Genomic DNA, 25,332 nt, shown 5'->3' with positions numbered 1-25,332 from the left:
TTAGCAGAGGGAAAGTAAAAATAAAGATTATAGCAGATAGAAACAAAACAGAGAAAAGAAAAACAATAGAAAAAAATCAAGGAACCAAGAGTTGATTTTTTGAAAGACCAATAAAAGTGCTAACTCCTCCATTAAACTAGAAAAAAAAAAGAGAAGACTGAAATAACTAAAATTAGAAACAAAAGAGAATATTACAACTGATGTCACAGAAATGAAAAGGATTATGAGATTACTATAAATAGGCAATGCCTTCGAACCGTGGTGCTGGAGAAGACTCTTGAGAGTCCCTTGGACGGCAAGGCGATCAAACTAGTCAATCCTAAAGGAAATCAACCCTGAATATTCATTGGAAGGACTGATGCTGAAGCTGAAGCTCTAATACCTTGGCCAATACTTTCTTCTGATGTGAAGAGCTGACTCATTGGAAAAGACCCTGATGCTGGGAAAGACTGAAAGCAGGAGAGGAAGGCGGCAGCAAATGAGATGGTGGGATGGTATTACCAGTGCAACGGACATGAGTTTGAGCAAACTCCAGGAGACAGAAAAGGACAGGGAATCCTGGCGTGCTGCAGTTCAGGGGGTCGAAAGAGTAGGACCCGAATGAGCAAGCGAGCAACAACTACCAAACTGAATTTATCAGCACATTCAAAGGATTACACACCATGAGCAGGTGGGTATTCCACCTGGAATGCAAGGACCGTTCAATATAAGAAAATTAATACAATACACCCCATTAACAGAAGGAGACAAAAATCACACCATCATCTCAACTGATGCAGAAAAAGCACTTGACAAAATTGAACACCCTTCATAATAAAAACACTCAGCCAAACAGGAAGAGAAGAAAACTACCTCAACACAGCAAAAGTCAACAAGTGGAAATGAGAAGCCACAGTGAGTGTCATACTCAACGGTGAAAGACTGAAGGTGTTTCCTCTAACGCCAGGAATAAGGCAAGGACACTCCCTCTCGCCACTACTATTGAACACAGTACTGGAAGTTCAAGCCAGAGCAATTAGACATGAAGAAGAAGTAAAACGCATCCAAAGTTGGAGAAAAGAAAGTGAAATTATCTCTCTTTGTAGATGACATGGTTTTACATGTAGAAAACCCTAAAGATTCCACAAAAAATGGTTACAACTGATAAACAACTTCACTAAAGTTACTGAATACAAAAAACAAAACACAAAAATCACTTCCATTTCTATCCACTAACAATGACCAATCTAAAAAGGAAATTAACAACCCCATTTATGATAGCATCAAAAAGGACAAAGTACTTAGGAATAAACTTAACCAAGAAGTTGAAATACTTATAGACAGGAAACTATTAAACATTGCTGAAAAAATCGAAGAAGATACAAAGAAATGGTAAGTCATCCTCTGTGGGATTAGAAGACTTAATATGTTAAAATGTCCATGGGTGATGGTGAAGTCACTCAGTCATGTCCGACTCTTTGCGACCCCATAGACTGTAGCCTACCAGCCTCCTCTGTCCATGGGATTTTCCAGGCAATAGTACTGGAGTGGACTGCCATTTCCTTCTCCAGGGGATCTTCCCAACCCAGGGCTCGAACCCAGGTCTCCCACATTGTAGACAGACGCTTTACCGTCTGAACCACCAGGGAAGTCAAAATGTCCATACTACCCAAAATGATTTATAGATTCAATGCAATCCCTGTCAAAATACCAATGGCATCGTTTGTAGAAAAAAATTCTAAAATTCATATGAAATCCCAAAGGATCCAAAGAGCCAAAACAATCTTGAAAAAGGAGAACAAGACTGGAGGACTCATATTTCCTGATTTCAAAACATACTACAAAGTAACAGTAATCAAAACAGCCCGGTACTGGAATAAAGAGAGATGCCGTCACCGTTTTAGTTGCTAAATCACGTCAGACGTTTGTGACCCCAGTGGATTGTAGACCGCCAAGCTCCTCAAATGTAAAATGGTGCAAGCATTAAGGAAAACATTATGACGTTTCCCAAAAAGTTAAAAACTGAATTATTAAGTTGGTGCAAACATAATTGCAGTCTCAGACTATGAATTTTATATCATTACAACTAGGCTCAATCACGTCTTTATTAAACAAAACAGGAACCAGTGCAATCAACGCATTTTTGCCAATATGAGAGATAAGTTTGCTTATTCCTGCCGTGTAAAAATCCATGCTTTGGGATTTGAGGAACTCTTGGAAAGCATTTTCTGCCTCCTGCTGGTTGTGGAAGTGTTTTCCCTGAAAAAGTTGTTGAAATGCTTGAAGAAGTGGCAGTCAGTTGGTGAGAGGTCAGGTGAATACGGCAGGTGAGGCCGAACTTTGTAGACCATTTTGTGCTTCTGAAGCACTGGTTGTGTAACGTGTGGTTGGGCATTGTCGTGGGAAAGAATTGGGCCCGTTCTTTGGACCGATGCCAGCGGCAGTTTTCGGTGCGTCTCATGGATTTGCCGAGCATGGTTCTCAGATGCAATGGTTTCACCAGGACTCAGAAAGTTGTAGTGGATCAGACGGGCAGCAGACCACCAAACAGTGACTGTTACGTTGTTGTGGTGCAGGTCTGGTTTTGGGAAGTGTTTGGAGTTTCTTCTCAGGTCAGCCACCGAGTTGGCCATTGCCCGTTGTATAAAATCTACTTTTCACTGCATGCCACAATCTGAGAAATGGTCCACTGTTGTGGAGAAGACAAGACAACATTTCAAAATGATGATTTTTTTGACTTTTGGACAGCTCGTGAGGCACTCACTTATAGAGCTTTTTCACCTTTCCAATTTGCCAAATGACTGGGGAATGGTCGACTTTGAGTTCTTGGGCAACTTCTCACGTAGTTTTAAAAGGATCAGCCTAGACGATCCTCCCAGCTGGTTATTGTCAGCTTCTGATGGCCAGTCACTGTACCCCTCATCTTCAAGGCTCTCGTCTCCTTTGCGAAACTTCTTGAACCACCACTGCACCGTACATTTGTTAGCAGTTCCCGGGCCAAATGCAGTGTTGATGTTGTGAGTTGTCTCCACTACTTTGTGACCCATTTTGAACTCGAATAAGAAAACTGCTTGAATTTGCTTTTTGTCTAATATCATTTCCCTAGTCTAAAATAAAATAGACATCAAGTACTAAGTCATTAGCAAAAAACATAAAGCAAGAAATGCTCATTAAAATAATATATAACACAACCACATTTATTTAAGAATGTATTCCCATATCACATGGCCAAGTTCAGCAATGCAAAACTGCAATTACTTTTGTACCAACCTAACACCAAATGAGTTAACAATCCACTTTGGGGTATATACCCCCCAAAATTTCAAAGCAGGATCTCAAAGAGATATCTGTACACCTACAATCACTGCAGCACTATCCCAACAGCCAAGAGGTGGAAGCAACCCAAATGTCCACCAACATGAATGGATGAAGAAAAGGTGGTGTATATATATGCACAACAGAATGTTATGCAGCCTTAAAAAAGGAGATCCTGTCACAAGCTGCAATGTGAATGAACTTTGACGATATTATGTTAAGTGAAATAAGTCAGCCACAAAAGGATGGATACTGTGTGATCCCACTCATACGGAACATCCGATGTTGTCAAAATCATAGAAACAGAAAGGAAAAGCATGATCACCAAGGGTTCTGGGGAGGACTTACTGTTTAAGAGGTACCGTTTCAGTTTGGCAACATGAAAAAGTTCTGGAGATCTGCAGTGAAACAACGAGAATATCCTTGATGCTACTGAACTGAACACTAAAAATAGCTAAGGTGGTAAATTTAATGTGATGTGCTTTTTGTTGTTGTTGGTTTTTTCCACAATAAAAAAAAAAATAAAGGAAGAAGTGGTAACAGATGGCAATCTGAAACTTAAAAAAAAGAATTGTCAGCCTTACAACATCTAGATGAATGAAAGACAGTCTATAATCTATTGCTGCCAGTTAGGATCCAGAAGGTCATTTCATGTTGATTGTAAATAAATGATTCAAGTAAGTAATAAAAAGGTATGAAAGGAGGCCAAGAATTTCTTTTTAAAAAGCCCTGCAAAATCAATTTTCTCAGAATTCACAAACAATAAGTACACAGAGCTCTATCTGATGAAGCACCGTGCAAATCTGCTCAATGAAGAGTCTCTGTAGAAGCACTATGTATCTAAAAGATATGAAGGGACTGCTACATTTTCATCCTGAGTCACAATGTGGCCTCAAATCTACTCTCATCGACCCACGGGGTACCCCAGTGCATGGCAGGGCACACTCACCCGGAATCCCCAGCACCCATGAAGCAGGCAGCATTCTAATGAATGCTACAAGTTCTTAGAACAAGCTCATGAGGTAGCATTGCAGAAGAATTTCTTTAAGACTTTCTGTGCCATATGACCAACAGGTGTTTTGTTTTTTAGGGCATAAAAATTTGGAAAAGTAGACTGGCATATAAAATCTACATTTTCAATATGACAATTGTGAAACTGTAAAAAAGTTAAGAGCGACCTATGCGCTATCTGACAAACATCAACAGCTGAAACTCCACTGTTAACTGCCGTCCAAATTTTACCGACAAAAATTTAAGCTCAGTACAGCAATCTGAATTTTGCTATATTCCAAGTCCTTGCACCTGCAAACAGCATATTCATTTTTTGTATAGGTTATACTCCCACTTTTTTTTTTTTTAATTAAAAGTGAAGTTTAAGCAATAACACAAAATGGTACACTGTGGCTTTAGTGAATGAGATTTCAGACTCTGTGATTATATCTTAAAAAAAAGCAGAATAATAAATCAACATGGTTTCTGTTTTGGCAACACACCAAATATTGTGCTTTCACAAGCTTTAACTCAAAGGAGAAATATTCAAGTGTCATACAAAAGACTAATGCTTATTTCAGCATCTGAGTTGCCACAGCTTTCATCGAAGGCGCCTCTTGCCTACCTTTTGGCTGTGGCAGGCACAGCGGTTTCTCTCCTGGCCCCCGGCGGTGCTGGCAGGGAGCCACTGGGTTTCTTTGGTACCACAGTGCCGTTGTTGACGGTGGTTCTTAAAGGCAAGGTCTGCACCAGTGGTCTTGCTGGAAGACAAGCAGAAAAGGCAATTAGAACCTTTCCCTTTTCAAGGGAACTTTACGGGACTTAAGGTAATGTAGAAAGAGAAAGGGCATCTGTTTCAAAATGCTAGCAGAGTCAATAAAGGTACAAAGACAACTCTGAAAAAACAAACCCAGCCACTCAGAAGGGACCACTCAGGAGGGACCTACGTGTAACCTGTAAAACTGAAAAACTTCTAGATGAAAACACAGGAGAAAAATCTCTGTGACTTTGAGTTTGCTGATGAGTTTTTAGATATAACACCAAAAGCACATCCATGAGAGAAGAAAAATTAACAGCTTAGGCCTCATTAAAATGAAAAAAAAAAAAGTTTTTGCTCTATGAAAGACATCGTTAAGAGGATGAAAAGACAATTCCTAGACCGGGGAAAATATTTGCAAGTCACATATCTGATGATATTGTATACAGAATAGGAAAAGAACTCTTAAAATTCAACAGAAAGAAAATGAATAGCCCAATTAAAAAAAATGGGCAAAAGATCTGAACAGACACCTCACCAAAGAATATATACAGATGGCAAATAAGCATATGAAAAGATGCTCAGCATCTTTTGTCATTAGGGAAATGCAAATGAAGACAATAATGAGATATGTCTATTCCACCTATCAGGAGGGCCGAAGTCCAGGACACAGACAACGTATCAACTGCTGGCCAGGAGGCAGAGCAACGGGAGCTCTTCTTCAGAGCGGGTGGGGATGCAAAACGGGGCAGCCCACTTGGGAAGACAGTCTGGCAGTTTCTCACCAAGCTAAGGCTTATAAACTTTACCACTGCGGTTGTTACTTAGTTGCTAAGTCGTGTCTGACTCTTTTGCCACCCCATGGGCTGCAGCCCACCTGGCTCCTCTGTCCGTGAGACTTCCCAGGCAAGAATACTGGACTGGGTTTGCCATTTCCTTCTCCAGGGGATCTTCCTGATCCAGGGATCGAACCCATGTCTCCTGCATTGCCAGGCAGATTCTTTGCCACTGAGCCACCTGGGAAGCCCCAAATTTTACCATAGGATCCAATAATTGTTCTGGACACTAAGCATTTACCCAACTGATTTGAAAACTTATGCCTACACAAAACCTGCCTTTAATATTTGTTGCTGTTCAGTTGATAAGTTGTGTTCAACTCTTTGCGATCCCCCTGCCTTTAATATTTGTTGCTGTTCAGTTGATAAGTTGTGTTCAACTCTTTGCGATCCCATGGACTGCAGCATGCCAGGCTTCCCTGTCCTTCACTATCTCCTGGAGTTTGCTCAAACTCATGTCCATTGAGTCGCTGATGCCATAAAGCTGTCAAAACTGGAAGCAACCAAGAAGCCCTTCAGTGGGTGAGGGGTAAACAAACAGTGGTCAACGCAGGCAACGGAATAGGATTCAGTGAGAACAGGAATGAACCAATCCACGCAACCGTGGATGAATCTTAAATCCAAATTACCAAGTGAAAGGAGCCAGTCTGAGAGGCTATACACTTTATAAAAAGTTAAACTATAGGGACAGAAAGCGGATCAGAGGTTGCCAGAGACTGGAGATGCTATGACACGGTGAAGCACAGAGGTTCTTCGGGGTGGCAAGGCTCTTCTGTATGATACTGTAATGGTGGACGTATGACACTACACAGCTGTCAAAACCCACAGATCCTTTTATTATTTTATTAAGAGTGAGCCCTAATATGTGCAAGTGACGTTCAATTAGGAGATGGGGGAACCCCACGATGGGATGCAGCTTGTGACAAAAGAATCTACCCAACCGTGTTAGAAACACACAGTACAACCTCACGGAAGCGGGTGGAGAGGAAAGGGGCCAACGGAGGGATTTTGGGAATGAGTAGAGACCGGAAGACTACAAAAGGAACTGCATGTAAGTACTGTATTCTAAGAACAGCTGGCAAACTTGTTTCCCAGGGGGCCATGGTTAACAGTTCTGAAACCACAAAGTGTGAACACGAGAACTGGACAACTGGTAGCTGCCCCAGAGGATGGCGGGAACCAGCTTCTGGCTGTTGGAGAGGAAGACGACAGACCAGCAAGGGGGAGGGCTAGAATGAACCAGGAGGGACGGCGCGGAGGAGGAGGCAGCAGTGTGAACTCACGTCTAGCTTAACAAAGACAGAAACACACAGGTCCGTGATAACAGGTAAGCCTGCATAGACATCTATTTCCTAGCCCTGCCTGCTGAGAGACCCAGGGCCCACGCCTTGGTTTCTTATCCCACTCTACAACAAAAGGAATCAGGGACCCTTGGGGAAAAGCCCGAAACTAGGGCTGGGACAGGGAATATCCAGTATGAGCCTGGAGCATCTTATGGTACCAGAAAGTAAGGAAGTGCTCACAAAACCCACACTGATGGGGGGGGGGGGGGGCGTGGCAAAGGGACACAGGAACCAATGGGAAGAGCCAAAGTTGGAACACTCCGTGCCACAGAATAAACAATGCAGTACTGGGTTATACCCCAAACTATCAAATAGATATCCACAGGTTCACACTGATACAAACACATGATGGAATAAACACACGAGGAGGACACACCCCCGGGCAGAATAGTTCCAAATAATTTATGTGGATACTTTGTCCTTCAGGGAGTGGGGCATATTCTCTGCCCCTTAAGTGCGGCCTGTGCACACTGGCTTCCTCCGAAGCCATGCAGTGCGGAGGTGTGACTAGGAGGAGAACCCCGAGAATCGCACCTCAGCCAGGCAATCGAGGTGAACGTCAACAGCGGCAAGTCACGCAGATGGGCTGCGCCCCTGGCAGATGAGATGAGAGCACCGCTGTGTCTCTGCGGTCCTTCTCCCTAAACCCGCCCTGAGTCTAACGGGGAAAAAGGCATCAGACAAACCCAAATTGAAGGACAGTACTCTGCACAACTGTCAAGGCTAAACAAGACCGAGGAAAATCTGAGAAACTGTCAGCCCAGGGGAGCCTAAGAAGGCGCTATGACTAAATATAATCCCAGATGGGATCACGAGACCAAATCAGGACACAAGGGATAAACTAAGGAAATCTGGGTGCGGCATGCCCTTGATTGATAAAAATGTATCAGTACCGTTCCATCAGTTGTGACAAACATCCTAACGTAAACTATTAACAATAGGTGAAACTGGGTGCAGGGGATACAGGAACTCTGGTCTGTTTGCAACTTTTCTGTGAATCTAAAACTGTTCTAAAATTAAAAGTTTATTTTAAGGTACTAGCAGAATTTATTTTGTTCATCCCCAAGTTAAATCTGCCTCGGAGTAGCCCTTAAAAATACTACCAATGACAAAACTGCCTAGAATGCCAAAATTTTAATACAACTTTTCAGTCCCGAAAGCTGAGGGCCGGCTCCCCCTTTTTTTTTTAATTGTGAAAGAACATTTAAAGAGCATAGTCAGACCCCTCCGGCCACAGCAGGACACCCTTCTCCACCCTCTCCAAGCTCTCTCTCTCCCCTCATTCTCCGAGTACCTGCTCCAGCCAGGGGCCCTAGCCCAGTGCTTGGAGAGAATATTCCTCAAGGAAAACACCACAGCTCCCAAACAGAGATGCTAAACCTCCCCTCACACACACAGTCTGCTCCCATGCTGATGTCCACTCTCTGCCAGGACAGAACCTTCTCCAGAAGAAACACCATCCATGCCTCATCTCCACCTCCTCTCTCTACTTCACCTACCATTTCAGTCTCCATTCTGTCGGTCTTTTTTAACAATATATGCACTGCTGTGCTGGTGGCGTCTTCCCTGAGATTCACGTTCACCCAGAACCTCAGGATGTGACCTTATTAGGAAATAGGGTCTTTGAGGCCCTGCTGCTGCTGCTTATCTCTCAGTTCTTTCTGATTCTTTTGTGACCTCCTGGACTGGAGCCCGCCAGGCTCCTCTGTCCATGGGATTCTCCGGCAAGAATACTGGAGCGGGTTGCCATTTCCTATTCCAGGGCATCTTCCCGACCCAGGGATCGAACCCACGTCTCCTGCATCACACACAGATTCTTTACCGCTCGTGCCACCAGGGAAACCCCAATATAACTGGTTAAGGTGAGGTCACACTGGATTTGGGTGGGCCCTAAATCCAATGACTCCTGTCCTTATAAGAAGCCCATGTGCATATATGTCCGTTCAATGGAGTATTACCCAGCCATAAAGAAGACTGAAGTCATGCCGTCTGCAGCACCGTGGACGGACCTGGAGATGCTCATACTAAGTGAAGTAAGTCAGACAGAGAAAGACAAGTGTCATGTGATGCCACTTAGAGGAGGAATCTAGAACATGAGACAAACGAGCTTATCTTCAAAACAGAGACAGGCCTACAGACATTGAGAAGAGCCTTGTGGTTGCCAAAGGGTGGGGAGAGGCACGCAACGGGAGCTTGGCGTGAGCAGATGCAAACCATTAGGCATAGAATGGAGAAGCAACAAGGTCCTACTGCGAAGCACAGGAGACTCTATTCAACATCCTGTGACAAACCATAATGAAAAAAATATCCAGCATACATAAAGAGCTGAATCACTCTGCTGTACAGCAGAGATTTAGACAACACTGTAAATCAGCTACAGTTCAATAAGATCAATCCGGGGGAAAACAAAGAAGCTGATGTGAAGGTGCCTAAGAAAGGGGCTCGCCGCGTGAGACGGAGGCAGAGACTGGAGTGACGCGCTCTCTAGCCGAGGACGGCAGCAGCCACGGAAGGCGGGAGCCATGCGTGGACCAGGCTCCCCCTCGGAGGTTCCAGGAGGAACAACTCTGCCAGCACCCTGAGGTCAGCACAGCGATACTCACTGCAGACATCTGGTCTCCAGAACTGTCAGGGAATCCATTTCTGTCTGTAGACATTCGCGACAGAGGCCCGAGGGAGTGACCACAGCTCACGTAGCAGCGTGCTGGGCGTCTGACTTTGATTCTGCTGTCACCATCTCTCTGCAGAGGCTCCCCCAGCGCAACCCCTAAAGCCGAGGGCTGGTCTCCCACTGCATTCGGCAGCTCTGTCCTGGCAAATCTCCTTTAAAAACCCTTGTCCTAATCCTAACATCCCTCACGGATGGTCTCTAACGGCTCCTCACAGCCCACTGCACCACGTGACAGGTCATCAGAACCAACCAAAGTGCAAAAGCTGAAACCTTGATGGGAGCTCCGCGTGCCGGACATCAGACAGAGCAGCAACAACTTAAAACGTGTTACCTCATCCAGTGGGGATGACACGTGTGGTCCGGCTCCACTGCACACACAGGCCTGGAGGAGGGAGGAGAGGACACTGTCCCCCGACCCCCAGGCCCATGCGCCTCCAGGCCGCTCTCCATCATTTTACTCTTATAATCTCAGGGATCAGCCCTCACTCTTCACCAGATTTTTTTTCCCCCTCTCTTTCTTTTTTAAATTATGAAAGTATGACCATACATTTACAGGAGACTTGGAATACAGAACAAAGTTACATACAGTTTCATTATGAAAGTGAAAGTCGCTCACTTGTGTTCAACTCTTTGCGACCGCATGGACTATACAGTCCATGGAATTCTCCAGGCCAGAAAACTGGAGTGGGTAGCCTTTCCCTTCTCCAGGGGATCTTCTCAACCCAGGAATCAAACTGCAGTCTCCTGCATTGCAGGCGAATTCTTTACCAACTGAGCTATTAGGGAAGCCCACAGCTCTGCTATATATTACAATTATTTTTTTAAGTAGATATGTCAAAATTTTTAGCTGCGTTTCAATATCAAATTCTCAAAAATCAATAGGACGAATACACAGAAAAGTAGAAGGATTTAGTAGACGTGATGTGTGAACTGGACCATAAAGAAGGCTGAGCACTGAAGAGCTGATGTCTTCAAACTGTGGTGTTGGAGAAGACTCTTGAGAGCCCCTTGGACAGCAGGGAGATCAAACCATTCAAGCCTAAAGGAAATCCACCCTGAATATTCATTGGAAGGACTGAAGCTGAAACTCCACTTGATGCGAAGAGCTGACTCACTAGAAAAGACCCCGACGCTGGGAAAGATTGAGGGCAGGAGGAGAAGGGGGCGACTGAGGATGAAATGGTTGGATGGCATCACTGACTCAATGAACATGAGTTTGTGCAAACTCCAGGAGTTGGTGAAGCTCAGGGAAGCCTGGCGTGCTGCAGTCCATGGGGTCACAGAGAGTCCGACATGACTGAGCAACTGAACACCAGCAGGAGACCTGAAAATCACCATGAACCGATTCAACATAACTAAGATTTACACAATTTTCACACAACAGTAAAATATAAATTCTATTCAAGTTCCCACAGACTATAAACTAGGAGACCCTGGAACATATCCAGGGACATAAAACACAGTGTGAAAACCTCTTGGTCTAACGGCACTGAAATCACACAGTCTGTTCTCTTCTCACTGTCCCCACCCCACCTTCTTGCTCCCACCAGGTGCCCAGGCTCGCCACTATCTGGGCCCCCTCCCTCTACCCACAACAAGCAAACCCACCTCACTCCCACCACCTAGCTTGTTTCTGTGAAGCAGAATCCCATGGAATGAAAATGCAGCTCGCTGGGCCCCATTCAAGGTCTGCGGCGGGGCCTGTGACCCTGCATTTCTAACCAGTCTCCAGGCTGCTGCTGCTGCCGCTGCTCTGGGGACCGCACTCTGAGCATCACTGGTCTGTGCCAACCTCCGGCTGGGCAGGGCCTCTCCTCGCCAGCCCGGCCTTCCCTGGTGGCCCCGGCTCTATGCACACCAGTCTCTCTCTGGTAATTTAGTGCTTGATTACGGGCTGCTGTTTCAAGCGGGCTAGTCTCATTTACACACAGTTAGAGAAGGTGAATCCCATGGACGGAGGAGCCTGGTAGGCTGTAGTCCATGGGGTTGTGAAGAGTCGGACACGACTGAGCAACTTCCCTTTCAGTTTTCACTTTCATGCATTGGAGAAGGAAATGGCAACCCACTCCAGTGTTCTTGCCTGGAGAATCCCAGGGACGGGGGAGCCTGGTGGGCTGCTGTCTGTGGGGTTGCACAGAGTCGGACGTGATTGAAGTGACTTAGCAGCAGCAGAGAGGGTGAGACATTCGTGCTGGGAGGGGGCGCCACCTAGATCCCGCTCTGTGTGCTTGGGAAGTGGGCTGGACTCCACACCGAGCCCCATCACGTGCCCATGGGGCCACGGGCTGGCAGGTAACTGGACCCTAAGAGCAGAGATGTGCTGGGGGAGGAGCAGCTACACCCAAGGGGTGGGCCCACAGCCCAACTGGGGACCCGGCTGGAAGGAGTCAGGGGTACAGCCTCTGACCTCACTCTCCCTCCCTGCAGACCCCACTGGGGATATTGCTGCTCAAACCTCACTGGAGCCGAAGGCAAGAGGCTGAAAGGTATGGTCGTACAGCCCCACCCCTGGGGGCAGAGAGCTGGCTGGGGGAGGGTAAAGGACGTGGCGGGGCTGATGGACGATGGCTGGCCCCCTGCTCCTCTCCAGCATCTAAGCCAGGACCTGCCTCCCACACGCTTACATGCCCGCCATGCCAGGCTGGGTGCCCCCGGGGCCACCACGGCCCCTGCTTTACGCCACTTTCATGCATCTAGTCCCATCCACTCCGTCACCCACAGGCTCCACGAAGGCAGCATCTGCTACGATGCTGACGCGGAAGGTGTTGCACGTGCATCTGTTGATCAGACTGCACTAAATTTCACGAACAAAGATCCTGCCTCCAAGAAAAGGACTTGTGTGGCCCTTTCGGACTCTTTTTTTGGCTGCAACAAAGGCATGCGGGATCCCTAGTTCCCTGACCAGGGATTGAACCTACACCCCCTGCAGTGGAAGGGCAGCATTTCAACCACTAGACTGCCAAGGAGATCCCCTCTGAGTCACTGTTTTTAATTTTTCCTTGAGTCATAATTTAAAAATTCAGTCTCATAATAATTGAGTACTGTTCTTCTCCCCCAAAAGGAGATGGCATTTTTAAAAGCCAATAAAAAGAACATCAATTGCATGCAGCAGGCCTTCTCAGAGGGCATAATAAACCTCACACATTAAACTATAATAGGGTAGCATCAAAAGCAAACAGAACTGTTAAAGCTGTAATGAGAAATCATAAAAGAAAAACAGCGGCTATGGAGAGGAAAGGGGCTTCCCTGGTGGCTCGGATGGTAAAGAATCTGCCTGCAATGCAGGAGACTGGGTTTGATCCCTGGGTCGGAAAGATCCCCTGGAGAAGGAAATGGCATCCCACTCTGGTACTCTGGCCAGGAGAATTTCATGGACAGAGGTCCCTGATGGGCTACAGTCCAAAGGGTCATAAAGAGTCAGACATGACTAAGCAACTTATGTTTTTTAGGGTGTATGTGTGTGTAGAGGAGGGGGAAAGAAGGAAGGAGAAGAAATGGTGGTCACTGCTGGAGTGACAAGAGGTTGCAAAGAGTCCCACTTTGACAAGATCCAATCACTGCTACATCCCTGTCGATACTGTGCTCGGCCTGTGTCACCACTGACTTCTTGAACAGCATCACAACTACACCAATATGTCTGCTAAATACCTACTTTGCACAGAACATCGCATGAGATTTCTTTCATGTCTTCATATGTAAACATGATTAGCCACTCAAGGAAAAAATGTTGCTGCCATAAAAAAAAGTTTTGAAGAAAAGCGTATTTCCCAATGTCCAATCTGAACAGGTACCAGCCTGGATGATGAGAATGGCAAGACACAAGAACAGCTATACTGAGTCATTTTCAGACAATCGATCTTAAAAACTGCAGAAGAGAAATACCACCAGGGAAGGAAGATTCAAACACAAGTTCCAGCTCATCGGGTGTTAAGATAAATGGATCGCTGGCTTCGACATGACACTGAGATATGAGACATTCTTCTGGTTCAAGAAAGCTTTTTTAAAAATAATTATTTCCAGGTGATGCAGTGGTAAGGCATCCACCTGCCAATGCAGGAGACGCAAGAGACCTAGGTTCGATCTCTGGGTTGGAAAGATCCCCTGGAGTAGGAAATGAAAACGCACTCCAGTATTCTGGCCTGGGAAATCCCATGGACAGAGGAGCCTGGTGGGCTACAGTCCCTGGGACTACAAAGAGTCAGACGTGATTGAGCATGCACACACACATACATTTAATTGTTTTTAGGGGCAAAACATGGACAAACAGTCCCTTGGCTGCACTCAGATGATGAAACGCTCTAGTTTGGATATCAAGGTGCAGCCTAGTAATCTGAAAGCTGTGTGAGAAGAACCGAATGCAGGATTTCAGTTACGATCAAAGCTGCCCGAGGCGGACGAAGGTCCAGTGAAGGTCCTCTCTGTATCCTGCACACACAGGCAGGGGCCGAGGAAGACCCCAGACAGTTCTCGTCGCCCAAACAGTCACTCTTTTACTGGTGCCCAGGTTGAGTGGAGGGAGGAGAGGACAGAGGGCAATCAGGTCTGGGAGACGGGGGCCTGGGCGTGAGGTCCAGAGTGTCCCAAATTGGCAGTGTGACCGCAGGCAAGACCCCCTGAGACCTGCTTCCCTAGTCCATACGGTAAAGACTTCATAAAATGCTTGAAGGGTAGCTCTTCCTGCTCTGAAATCTAGGACCCTGATTCCTACATTAGAGTGAGAAGAGTGTTCAGGAAAGAAACACCCGGGTTTCTATGTGACTTTACCACGCTGTGTAAGTTCTTAGACCCACTAACCCACTGGAAGTGAAGGAGAGGAGCCAGCAGGCTGCAGTGGACAGGTCCTGCAGGGAGCAGAGGCAGCCACATACAGAGTGTTTATGACCTGTCTGCATGCGTACTATTTCATATAAACTCCCACAAACTACCCTTGAGTCAACTTCCCTACAAAATGACTCCAGACTGTGGGAACTGAAAATCTCTAACAAAGGTATTCAGAATCTCGGGTCTAAGGCATTCACAAGTATGCTTGAAACGAAAAAGTTTTCATCATTCGAAATGGGAGGATTGGAATACCCAGACTTTCATGAAATACTATTTTTGACAATATATTTTCAAAACTATAGCTGATGTAAACACATTCAAGTATAGGTAGTCAAATCTACTTATGTTTGTTATTATGATATTGTTATAATCTTATGATCAAGATACCCTTTTAACTGTTGTTATTAAGTCGTGTCCAACTCTTTGCGACCTCATGGACTGCAGCACGCCAGGCTCCTCTGTCCTCCACTATCTCCCAGCGTTTGCTCAAATTCACGTCCACTGAATAGGTGATGCTAACCATCTCATCTGCTGTTGCCCTTGTCTCTTCCTGCTCTCAGTTGTGCCTAATATCAGCATCTTTTCCAATGAGTCAGTTCTTCACATCAGGTGACCAAAGTGCTGGAATTTCAGCTTCAGCATCAGTTCTCCCAATGAATATTCAGGACTGGTTTCCTTTAGGATGGACTAGTTTGGCTCTCCTTGCAAGGGACTCTCAAGAGTCTTCTCCAACACCACAGTTCAAAAGCATCAATTCTTCGGTGCTCAGCTTTCTTTATGGTCCAACTCTGACATCTGTATGTGACTACTGGAAAAACCATAGCTTTGACTATATGGATCTTTGTCAGCAAAGAGATGTCTCTGCTTTTTAATATGCTATCTAGGTTGATCATAGCTTTCCTTCTAAGGAGCAAGCATCTTTTAATTTCATGGCTGCAGTCATCATCCACAGAGATTTTGGAGTCCCCCAAAAATGAAATCTGTTACCCTTTTAATTTACATCACACTAACAGCTCAATAAAAAACAATAACAACTTATCTAATGTGCAACATTTGATAAGTAAAATATTCCATTAGGTTTCAAAATAAATTTAATTATGAAAAGCATGACTATGTATGTGATTATATGTAGAAATTCAAAGTTTAACAAAACTGACCATTATGAACCCAGAATTCCTAACTATCTACGTCAAAATTGAAAAGATGTCTATATTTGGAATCAGAAAAGGTGACGTGCTTTCGCTAAATTGTAAGACAAAGTAGACAATTACTCATGTGCTGGGTAAAAGCCTTATCACTAATTCCAAGCAATATTACAGATGCATTTATCCTTCGATCCAGCAACCCCACTTCCAGGAACCTATCCTAAAGATACACTGGAGAAATAAAAATGCCGTATGCACAAGGCGTGTTTGCAAAACAGGGATGGCACATGCCCATTTCTTTCTACTTTTATACGCATTTGAACGTATTCATAATACAAAGTTTAAAAACAATCTTTCTCAGTCTCTGAAATATATCTACTGAATATATCTACCACGTGTTCAGTCGCTCAGCCGTGTCCAACTCTTTGCAGTCCCATGGACTGTAGCCCATCAGGCTCCTATGTCTATGGGATTCTTCAGGTAAGACTACTGGAGTGGGCTGCCATTTCCTCCTCCATATCTATCAAGTCTTTTCTACAAATCACTAACGAACGTCTATTTAAACTGGCAAAGGCAATTACAGAGGAAAATGGAAGAAACTATGGCATGTTCTGTCTAAAAGAAAGCACAGGTTATTTTCTGTAATTAACTAATTTGTAAGGAGAAAGATAAGGAGAAAGCACAGTAGATGTGAGAGAAGGAAGAATTGCTAATTTTGGCTAACCAGGAGAAAGAACTAAGTTAAATATGCATTGATTGCATTCACTGAAAAGAACTGAAAATTTTTTAATTTGTTAGTTACACCTCTCTAATAAAATTTATAGACTATAACACAATATTTTACATAATTATACGCTGAATATGATTTATTGTATTTAGGAAACTTTGCAAATTAAACCTTGAAAAAAAGAACTCTCATTTCAAGTCACACAGTATTCATTTCTTAAATATTCGGTTTGATTTGAATAATGCTAATTTAAATAATACTGCTAAGAGGCGTGTACATCCAAGCAACACAGATGACTGAGAAACAGAAGCGAAGCCAGGCCTACAGGGGTCAAGTTCCAGATTTCCCCAAACCAGATGGACAATTTGTGTGGGGCAAATTATCCAGTCTCCTAGAGGCTGCCTTCTCATCTGTAAAATGGGAACACTAATACCCACCTCAAAGGGCTATGGAGAAGTGACAGGAATTAATATATCCAAAATACCTACTGCAAAGGCCAACACCTATCCAATTAATAAATGGTAGTCTCAGGTATTATAGTGAATATCAGTGTTAAGTGTTAATATAGCAGAAGCTCCTTAAGGATGACTTGCAGTTTGCTTTCCACAGTACTCGCCAAGACTAAATTCTGAGATGAGGTTTTGATGTTCCAGATTAACAGAACTGTCTTGCTTGTCAGCGCCTCCAGCAGATGGTTTCTGCTTATAGTGATTTACTCTCTGATCTGTTGATTAATGGGACTATTAATATAAAGAACAGGAAAGTCTGAAGAAGGTATATTCAGGTTTTTAAAAAGTTAAGCTGTCAAACGACAGTCTGAACTGCCAAGCAAAATTTTAAATGAGAAATAAGAACTCTAGTTGGTTAATGTATAAAAAAAGCAGACAATCCTCTCATACAAGGGACAACTAGATTTCAACCTACATTTTACATTAAAATCCCATAACACTTCCCTAGAACTGAAGTGGAAATTAGTCGTGCATGTCAACAATGGATCTATTATGAATTTAACTCCAAAGCACATTCCTTGTCTTCTCGAGAAGACACGTGAGCAAGCTGCAGGCTCCAGACACTTGTTCTGAGCCCTGTTGCTGACCTTGTGCAGTGAAGATCACCTTTGGTGGTAAGAAAGGAGTCATTTTTAAAGCATAAATTCCTTCTGCTTATTAAGGAATGCACACCAAAGAACATTTAGTATAAAAGCATAAAAAGGAAAAAAAATCATCACCCCATCACTCAGGGAAAAAAAAAAGATAACTCTTGGTACACTTCACTCTTCTTTGCATAGATTTTTGTCTGTTTATTTGGAAAATACAACATATCCAGTTTGATATCCTGATTCTGCCTTTTAATATAATACACAAACATCTCCCATGCTGTTACCTAAAACAGAAGCATCTTTGAAGATTACAAAGCTTTCCCTCATATGAGGTGCCACAGTTTTCTGGTTATGTCCCTAGTGGTTACTTTTGCTTTTGTATTTTCTATACAATTTTTCTCCAATACCTGTAATTCTGTAAGGAATTCCCTTATCCCCATGCATTTTTCTGTATCCACACTCAGAATAGCAATATAATGGTGTCTATTCACTGCATTCTGTTCCCCTAGTCCAACCACAACACTGGAAAAACTTTCATATTAGCAAGAATTTTAAGAATATTGGCCTCCAGATATTATTCAATTCTCTTCTCCCCAATTTATGATAACCCAAGCACAGCATAATTAAAACATCCCAAATCTTCCTAGTCCCTTGGACAGCAAGGAGATCAAACCCATCAATCCTAAAGGAAATCAGTCCTGAACGTTCATCAGAAGGACTGATGTTGAAGCTGAAGCTCCAGTACTTTGATCACCTGATGCAAAGAGCCGATCACTGGAAAAGACCCTGATGCTGGGAAAGATTGAAGGCAGGAGGAGAAGGGAGCAACAGAGGATGAGACGGTTGGATGGCATCACCGACTCACTGGACGTGAGTTTGAACAAGCTCTGGGAGATAGTGAAGGACACACTGTCATGAAAAGGATGAGTTATCATCCATGGTCTCCCTGGCAATACTGAGGCCAGTGAGTGGACACTACAGTCTGACATTTTAAAATGGCTGATGGACGGTCACGGCGCTCACCATGCCCTTCTTTAGAGCTGAGCCACACCAGCGGCTCCCTGTCTGACCAGGTGGCCTGTTTCTCTGAGGCCCAGTCATCCCTGTCACTGGGAAAACAGCTCAACGCTATGCACCAGAAGCTCAAGACTCTGAGACCTAAGCTTCTGGCAACTCACCCTGGAGGGAAAGTCGTTTAATATTTAAAAAATCTGAACACCACGTGCCCAGTCTGTACGAGGGCGGCAAACCCAAAGAACAGCATGTGGCAGTAATACTGTGGCCTTCAAAGACCCAGAGGAGGTTTGTCTCAAAGCTGTCTTGCCTAAGTATCCCCCAACTAAGCCACAGCCCTGGAGTGCCAGCTCCAGCCAGGTAAGGGGCACATGGCGTGCCAACACGGCAAGCTCTGAAAGAGAAGCAGCGACTCGGAGCTTCCCATGGGATCACTTCCGCTTCTCCCCTCCTCTCCCACCATCCTCTAAGTGCATATGAAAGTGGGGACACCACAGCCCCCTGCATTCAGGCCATGCCACTCACCAGTTCTCTTACGACCTTTTTTCTATTTCTTGGTGTGACTTTATCGTGCTTTGGTTTATTTTCATTTTCGAAAAGAATGCTATAAAGAAACATCCAATCTAAGTATGAAGAAAAAAAGCTTAGAAGCCTCCAAAACTCAAACTTTACTCTTAATCAAGAAAAGAAAACTCCTGGGCAGGCCCCTTTATTCCGCCCCCCCACCCTTTTCTAAAAATAGAAGTTTAGAAGCCTGAAGTTGCATATAAAGCAACGACTTCAAATGCACCCTTTAAGATACAGTAGTCATCAGATTTATTTTTGGAAAGCTGCATAGGTCAAGAATACCTAGAATAACCTGGTTTCTATTTAAAATACCCTAATCGCTTTGTAACTTAAGAGAAAAAGATTATTTAAAGGGATTATTCACAATGTAGGCATCTCCCAATATGTATATCTCACATGGAGCTGGTGATAATTACCCTGAAGGACAGGGAAAAGAGATTGCTTTCTACAGACATGTGAAAATGTATCCAGGCTGGAGAAGAAACGAACAGATGCAACATCAAGATAGTACCCTCTCCCAACTCCAAGGAAAAGATGGTAACTGTGAAATGATTTGCTAAATCCCAACAAAATAAGAAAGGTAATTTTAAAGGGACATTTATATGCTACAGACTTAAAATGGCTTAACCAAAGGAATTTGACAGCCAAGATGAATTTCGTTTTCAAGAGTTAGCCATGAGGAAAAGCGGTTCTGGCCAAAAATGAGTAATGCATATTGGCTGAAATCAGCTGCCAGGGTTCTAACTAGCAAGAGAGAAGCTTTTACGAGGCATTTTATTTCTACAACTGTAAGAAGAGGGTCACTACAGAGTTACTTAACACACAAATATTGCTTTCTATTTTGTTCCTAGGCACCACTGGGGAATGAAATGGTGATTTAAATGTGCCAGAAATCCACTATTTATAGGTATAGAATTCTGTTTAGGCAATGTTCTACTAGAAAAAAGAAAAAGGGATTAAAAGAAAAAAACAGGAGGTTTTGCCTTACTAGGAGCTTATGAGCAAAGAAGGAGCGGAAGTTAGTAATAAGCTTCAGGTTCTAAGCACGTCAGGGAGGGGCCTGCCCCCTCTCAGCCCCTGATCAAGAGTGTTTGCTGTGCTAGACTAGACGCCATTGTAAACTGAGGGCAGAGAGAGAGACGAGAGTCACTGAAAGTATCCAGGTGGCACAGCCTCCACAGGGGCCAAGGAATAGTGTGTGGTTTCGGTTTTGGTTTGACAAGCTCTCTCTATCTTAGAGTCTTAGCAAACTGTTTTCCGGTCCACTGTGGACATTTCTTCCTGGATTCAACTGGCGTTTACTGATCACCTACAACTGTGCACGCCTGGGCTACAATTCACCAATGTCGGCTACAACTCACCAACATTGGCTACAAGTCACCAACGTCAGCGACAAGTCACCAATGCCAGCTACTCGTCACCAATGTCTACTGCAATTCACCAAGGTCGGCTATAACTCACCAACGTCAGCTACAACTCACCAACGTCGGCTACAACATTGGCTACAACTCACTAACGTCGGCTACAACTCACCAATGTCCAGGCAAAAGATACCGTCACACTTTGTGGGATGATTTCAACAATCCTACGATTGCTTCAGTGTTGTTCTAAGCTTGGGTTCTCTGTCAATATTAAGAGAGCAACATGTCTCCTGGAGCAAGAATCTGCCGTGAACCACCATGTGATCCTACAATCCCACTCCTGGGCATATGTCCAGAGAAAACCATAATTCACCCCAGTGTCCAGATCAGCACCGAGCACAACGGCCAAGACAGTGAAGCAGCCTAGATGTCCATCGACAGACGAGCGCGTAAAGAAGGGGCGGCACATTGTACGCAGGGGCGCATTAGTCAGCCATACAAAAGGACCAGATCATGCCTCTTGCAGCAAGGTGGATGAACCCAGGGATGATCAAAGCAAGTGAAGAAAGTCAGACGGAGAAACACCACAGGCTATCACTTACATGTGGCATCCAAAAACAAATACGAATGAACTTATTTACAAAACAGAAATAGACGCACAGACATAGAAAACAAACTTACGATTCCTAAAGGGGAACGGAGGGAGAGGGATAAATTAGGCGGTTGGGATTAACATATACAACTTATTGTGCTCGTTCGGTCGCTAAGTCGTGTCCAACTCTCTGCGACCCCACGGACTGCAGCACACCAGGCTCCTCTGTCCTCCACTATCTCCTGCGGTTTGCTCAAATTCATTTCCGTTGAGCTGCTGATGCTATCTAACCATCTCATCTGTATATAAAACAGATAACCAACAAGGACCTACTGTACATACAGTCAGAGAACTATACTCAGTATTTTGTGACATCCTATAAAGGCTTCCCAGGAGGCACCCGTGAAGAATCTTCCTGCCAAGGCAGGAGACCCAGGTTCTAGCCATGGTTCTGGAAGATCACCTGGAGAAGGAAGTAATAGCAACCTGCTCCAGAACCTGTGCCTGGAAAATTCCATAGACAGAGGAGCCTGGCAGGCTACAGTTCATGGGATCGCAAAGAGTCCGACATGAGCGCACACTCACATAAGAGAGCAGAATCTGAAAAAGAATAGACACATGTATGCGTATGTTCTTCCCAGGTGGTGCTGGTGGCAAAGAACCCGCCTGCCCATGCAGGGGACAGGGATTCGATCCCTGGGTCGGGAAGATCAGTGCAGAAGGAAACGATGGCCCACTCTAGTAATCTTCCCTGGAGAATCCCACAGACAGAGGAGCCTGGCGGGCTACAGTCTATGGGGTTGCAGAGAGTCAGGCACGACTGAAGCAATTTAGCATGCACGCATGTATATGTATGACTGAAGCACTTTGCTGTATGCCTGGGACTAACACAACATTGTAAATTAACTGTACTTCGACTTTTTAGAAAAGAATACTTAAAATGAGAAATAACCAAAATGCACCACTGCCGAGCCCACTGCCGCTCCCGTGCATCTCCAACGCCCACCTTTGGTAGGTCCTTTCCTGTTGAGCACGGCCTGCTGCTCCTCGGTGATGTTCAGCCTCCGAACCACATCGGCCAGAGCCGACTTGAGCAGCTGGATGTCGTCCTCCTGCATCTGGACTCGCTGCTCCAGGGAGGCGATGCGGTCTGTCACCTCCATGCTGCTGGCAGCAGAAGCGCTGTCATCTAGACCGGGGAAGAAAGCAGCAACTGAGTCTCAACTGCTGCCCAGAGAAGTCAGACCCAGAGGCACACACCAGCACGCGGCCATCACACAGTGATATCTAAAAACTAGAGACCACGGCTTCCCTGCTGGCTCAGTCGGTAAAGAATCTGCCCACAGTGCAGGAGACCCACCTGAGTGCAGGAGACCCACCTGAGTGCAGGAGACCCACCTGAGTGCAGGAGACCCACCTGAGTGCAGGAGACCCGGGTTCAACCCCTGGGTCAGGAAGATCCCCTGGAGGAGGAAATGGCAACCCGCTCCAGTATTCTTGCCTGGGAAATCCCATGGACAGAGGAGCCTGGTGGGCTACAGTCCACGGGGTCACAGAGTCGGATACAACTGAGCAACCAAACCACACCACCAGAGACCACGGCAGGCTTGTGTGAAGCCTTTTATTACAAGGAACTACAGCGCTTCATTCTGCTACTGTCTTTTCATTCTCTAGATTTGTGCTCTTCATTTTTTTAAACTGTGGTTTTAATTGCCACGATATTTTTCTAGAGCTGGGCCATTTTCTTTGCATGATATTAGAGAACCCTAGAAGTAGAGTGGATCTTAGCGTACGTCTAGTACAACTTCCCACAGGTGGTGGAAATCTGCTGCCCAGCCTCTGGCTTTTGTTCCAACGACGCTACTGACAGGTCCGTGCAATGACTACCCACCAGTCAAGACTTTAAAGGATTGGCTAATCTGACAAAGAGGCTTCCCAGGTGACTCAGTGGTAAGGAATCTGCCTGCCAGGAGATGCAGGTTTGAACCCTGGGTTGGGAAGATCCCCTGGAGACGGAAATGAAAACTCACTCCAGTATTCTTGCCTGGGAAATCCCATGGACAGAGGAGCCTGGCGGGCTGCAGTCCATGGGGTCACAAAAAGTCGGACAACACAATTTAGCAACTAAACAACAACAAACCTGACAAAGCAATCAGTTCAGTTCATTTGCTCAGTCATGCCTGACTGTGACCTCGTGGACTGCAACACGCCAGGCCTCCCTGTCCATCACCAACTTCTGGAGCTTGCTCAAACTCATGTCCATGGAGTTGGTGATGCCATCCAACCATCTCATCCTCTGTCGCCCCCTTCTCCTCCTGCCTTCAATCTTTCCCAGCATCAGGGTCTTTTCCAATGATCAGATCTTCGCACCAGGTGGTCAAAGTATTGGAGTTTCAGCTTCAGCATCAGTCCTTCCAAAGAATATTCAGGATTGATTTCCTTCACAATGGACTGGTTGGATCTCCTTGCACTCCAAAGGACTCTCAAGAGTCTTCTCCAACACCACAATTCAAAAGCATCAATTCTTCAGTGCTCAGCTTTCTTTATAGTCCAACTCTCACATCCATACACGACTACTGGAAAAACCATAGCTTTGACTAGTGGACCTTTGTCAGCAAAGTAATGTCTCTGCTTTTTAACATGCTGTCTAGATTGGTCATAGCTTTTCTTCCAAGGAGCAAGCAACTTTTAATTTCATGGCTGCAGTCACCATCTGCAGTGATTTTGGAGCCCAGGAAAATAAAGTCTGTCAGTGTTTCCACTGTTTCCCCATCTATTTGCCATGAAGTGATGGGACTGGATGCCATGATCTTAATGTTTTGATTTTTGAGTTTTAAGCCAGCTTTTTCACTCTCCTCTTTCACTTTCATCAAGAGGCTCTTTGCTTTCTGCCATAAGGGTGGTGTCATCTGCATATCTGAGGTTACTGATATTTCTCCCACCAATCTTGATTCCAGCTTGTGCTTCATTCAGCCCAGCATTTTGCATGATATACTCTGCATATAAGTTAAATGAGCAGGGTGACAATATACAGCCTTGACAACTCATCACAGTTCTGTCTAGAATAGCTAACTCATAATTTCTTAGCAAGGTCCATCAGGGCCCTCCATGGTCCTCTTGGCCTCTCCAACTCATCTCACACCCTTCTTCCCCTCTCTTTCTGAGTTCCTGTCAAACTACCCTTTCTCTCTTACTTAAAGGATTTGTGTCTGCTGTTGCCTTTGCCTGAAGCATTTCCATGACCAAGTTCTATCCTTTCAGTCTCAATTCGAATGGGAGTTTTTCAGAGAATCTGGCTAATAATCTTTCCTAAAGTTGTTCTTTTCAGTCACATTCACCTTGTTTCTTTTCTTTTTTTTTCTGCCCATGCCATGCCCTGGTGACTCAGCTGGTAAAGAATCCAAGACCTGGGTTCGATCCCTGGGTTGGGAAGATCCCCTGGAGAAAGGAAAGTCTACCCACTCCAGTGTTCTGGCCTAGAGAATTCCATGGATGGTACAGTCCAAGGGGGCTGCAAAGAGTCAGACACGACTGATCGACTTTCACTTTCACTTTATGTACAGAGGAGCCTGGTGAGCTTCAGTCCATAGGGTCACAAAGAATGGGATTCGAATGAAATGACTCAGCACGCATGCATGCAGTTTGCAGATGGCAGTTCCCCGAGCAGGGATCAAACCTGCAGCGGAAGCGTGCAGTCTTTATCACTGGACCGCCAAGGAAGTCACATCCGTCTTATTTCTTTCTTTCATAGCATCACCATGAACTATAATCACCTTGCTTGTTTGCTCACTGTTTATGTCTCCTAACGAACATGTAAGCATCATGAATCTCTTCTGCTGCTGGGTATGATGACTTCTCTTGGATAGCACTCCCTGCAGAAAGGCATTGTTAAGCCTGCAAATCATACAAACAACAGAAGCAGCCCTGGAGCATGGACACAAGCATACAGACTCCAGCGGGAGTTTGCACTCGCTTGGTGGAGGGACGATGGGGCGCTAGAAAAACACCCCAGACTCCCTGTTTCATGATTTTTATGATTTCATGTTTCATGATTTCCCTGAGCTAAGCAGTAAACACACAGGTGGGTGAGGACACATGTGGAAAAACCTGCAGTC

General features: G+C 45.0%; 1 protein-coding gene across 2 annotated transcripts in view; it reads right to left on the bottom strand.

Annotated features, from left to right (window-relative positions):
- EML1 (EMAP like 1) overlaps positions 1-25,332 on the bottom strand; it is a 132,113-nt gene that overhangs the window by 61,348 nt on the left and 45,433 nt on the right. For both annotated transcript variants that reach the window (XM_068991382.1, XM_068991383.1), the window contains exons 2-3: positions 22,224-22,406; positions 4,910-5,045 (exon numbers count right to left, since the gene is read on the bottom strand). In XM_068991382.1, coding sequence (XP_068847483.1) covers positions 4,910-5,045; positions 22,224-22,406 — 319 coding nt within the window. The remainder of the gene's footprint in view (positions 1-4,909; positions 5,046-22,223; positions 22,407-25,332) is intronic.

The sequence above is a fragment of the Capricornis sumatraensis genome, chromosome 19, assembly GCF_032405125.1.
Source record: "Capricornis sumatraensis isolate serow.1 chromosome 19, serow.2, whole genome shotgun sequence".
In the NCBI taxonomy this organism is placed as follows: Eukaryota; Metazoa; Chordata; class Mammalia; order Artiodactyla; family Bovidae; genus Capricornis; species Capricornis sumatraensis.
The sequence above is the reverse complement of the archived record's forward strand: the minus strand, read 5'-3'. Positions and strand labels throughout refer to the sequence as shown.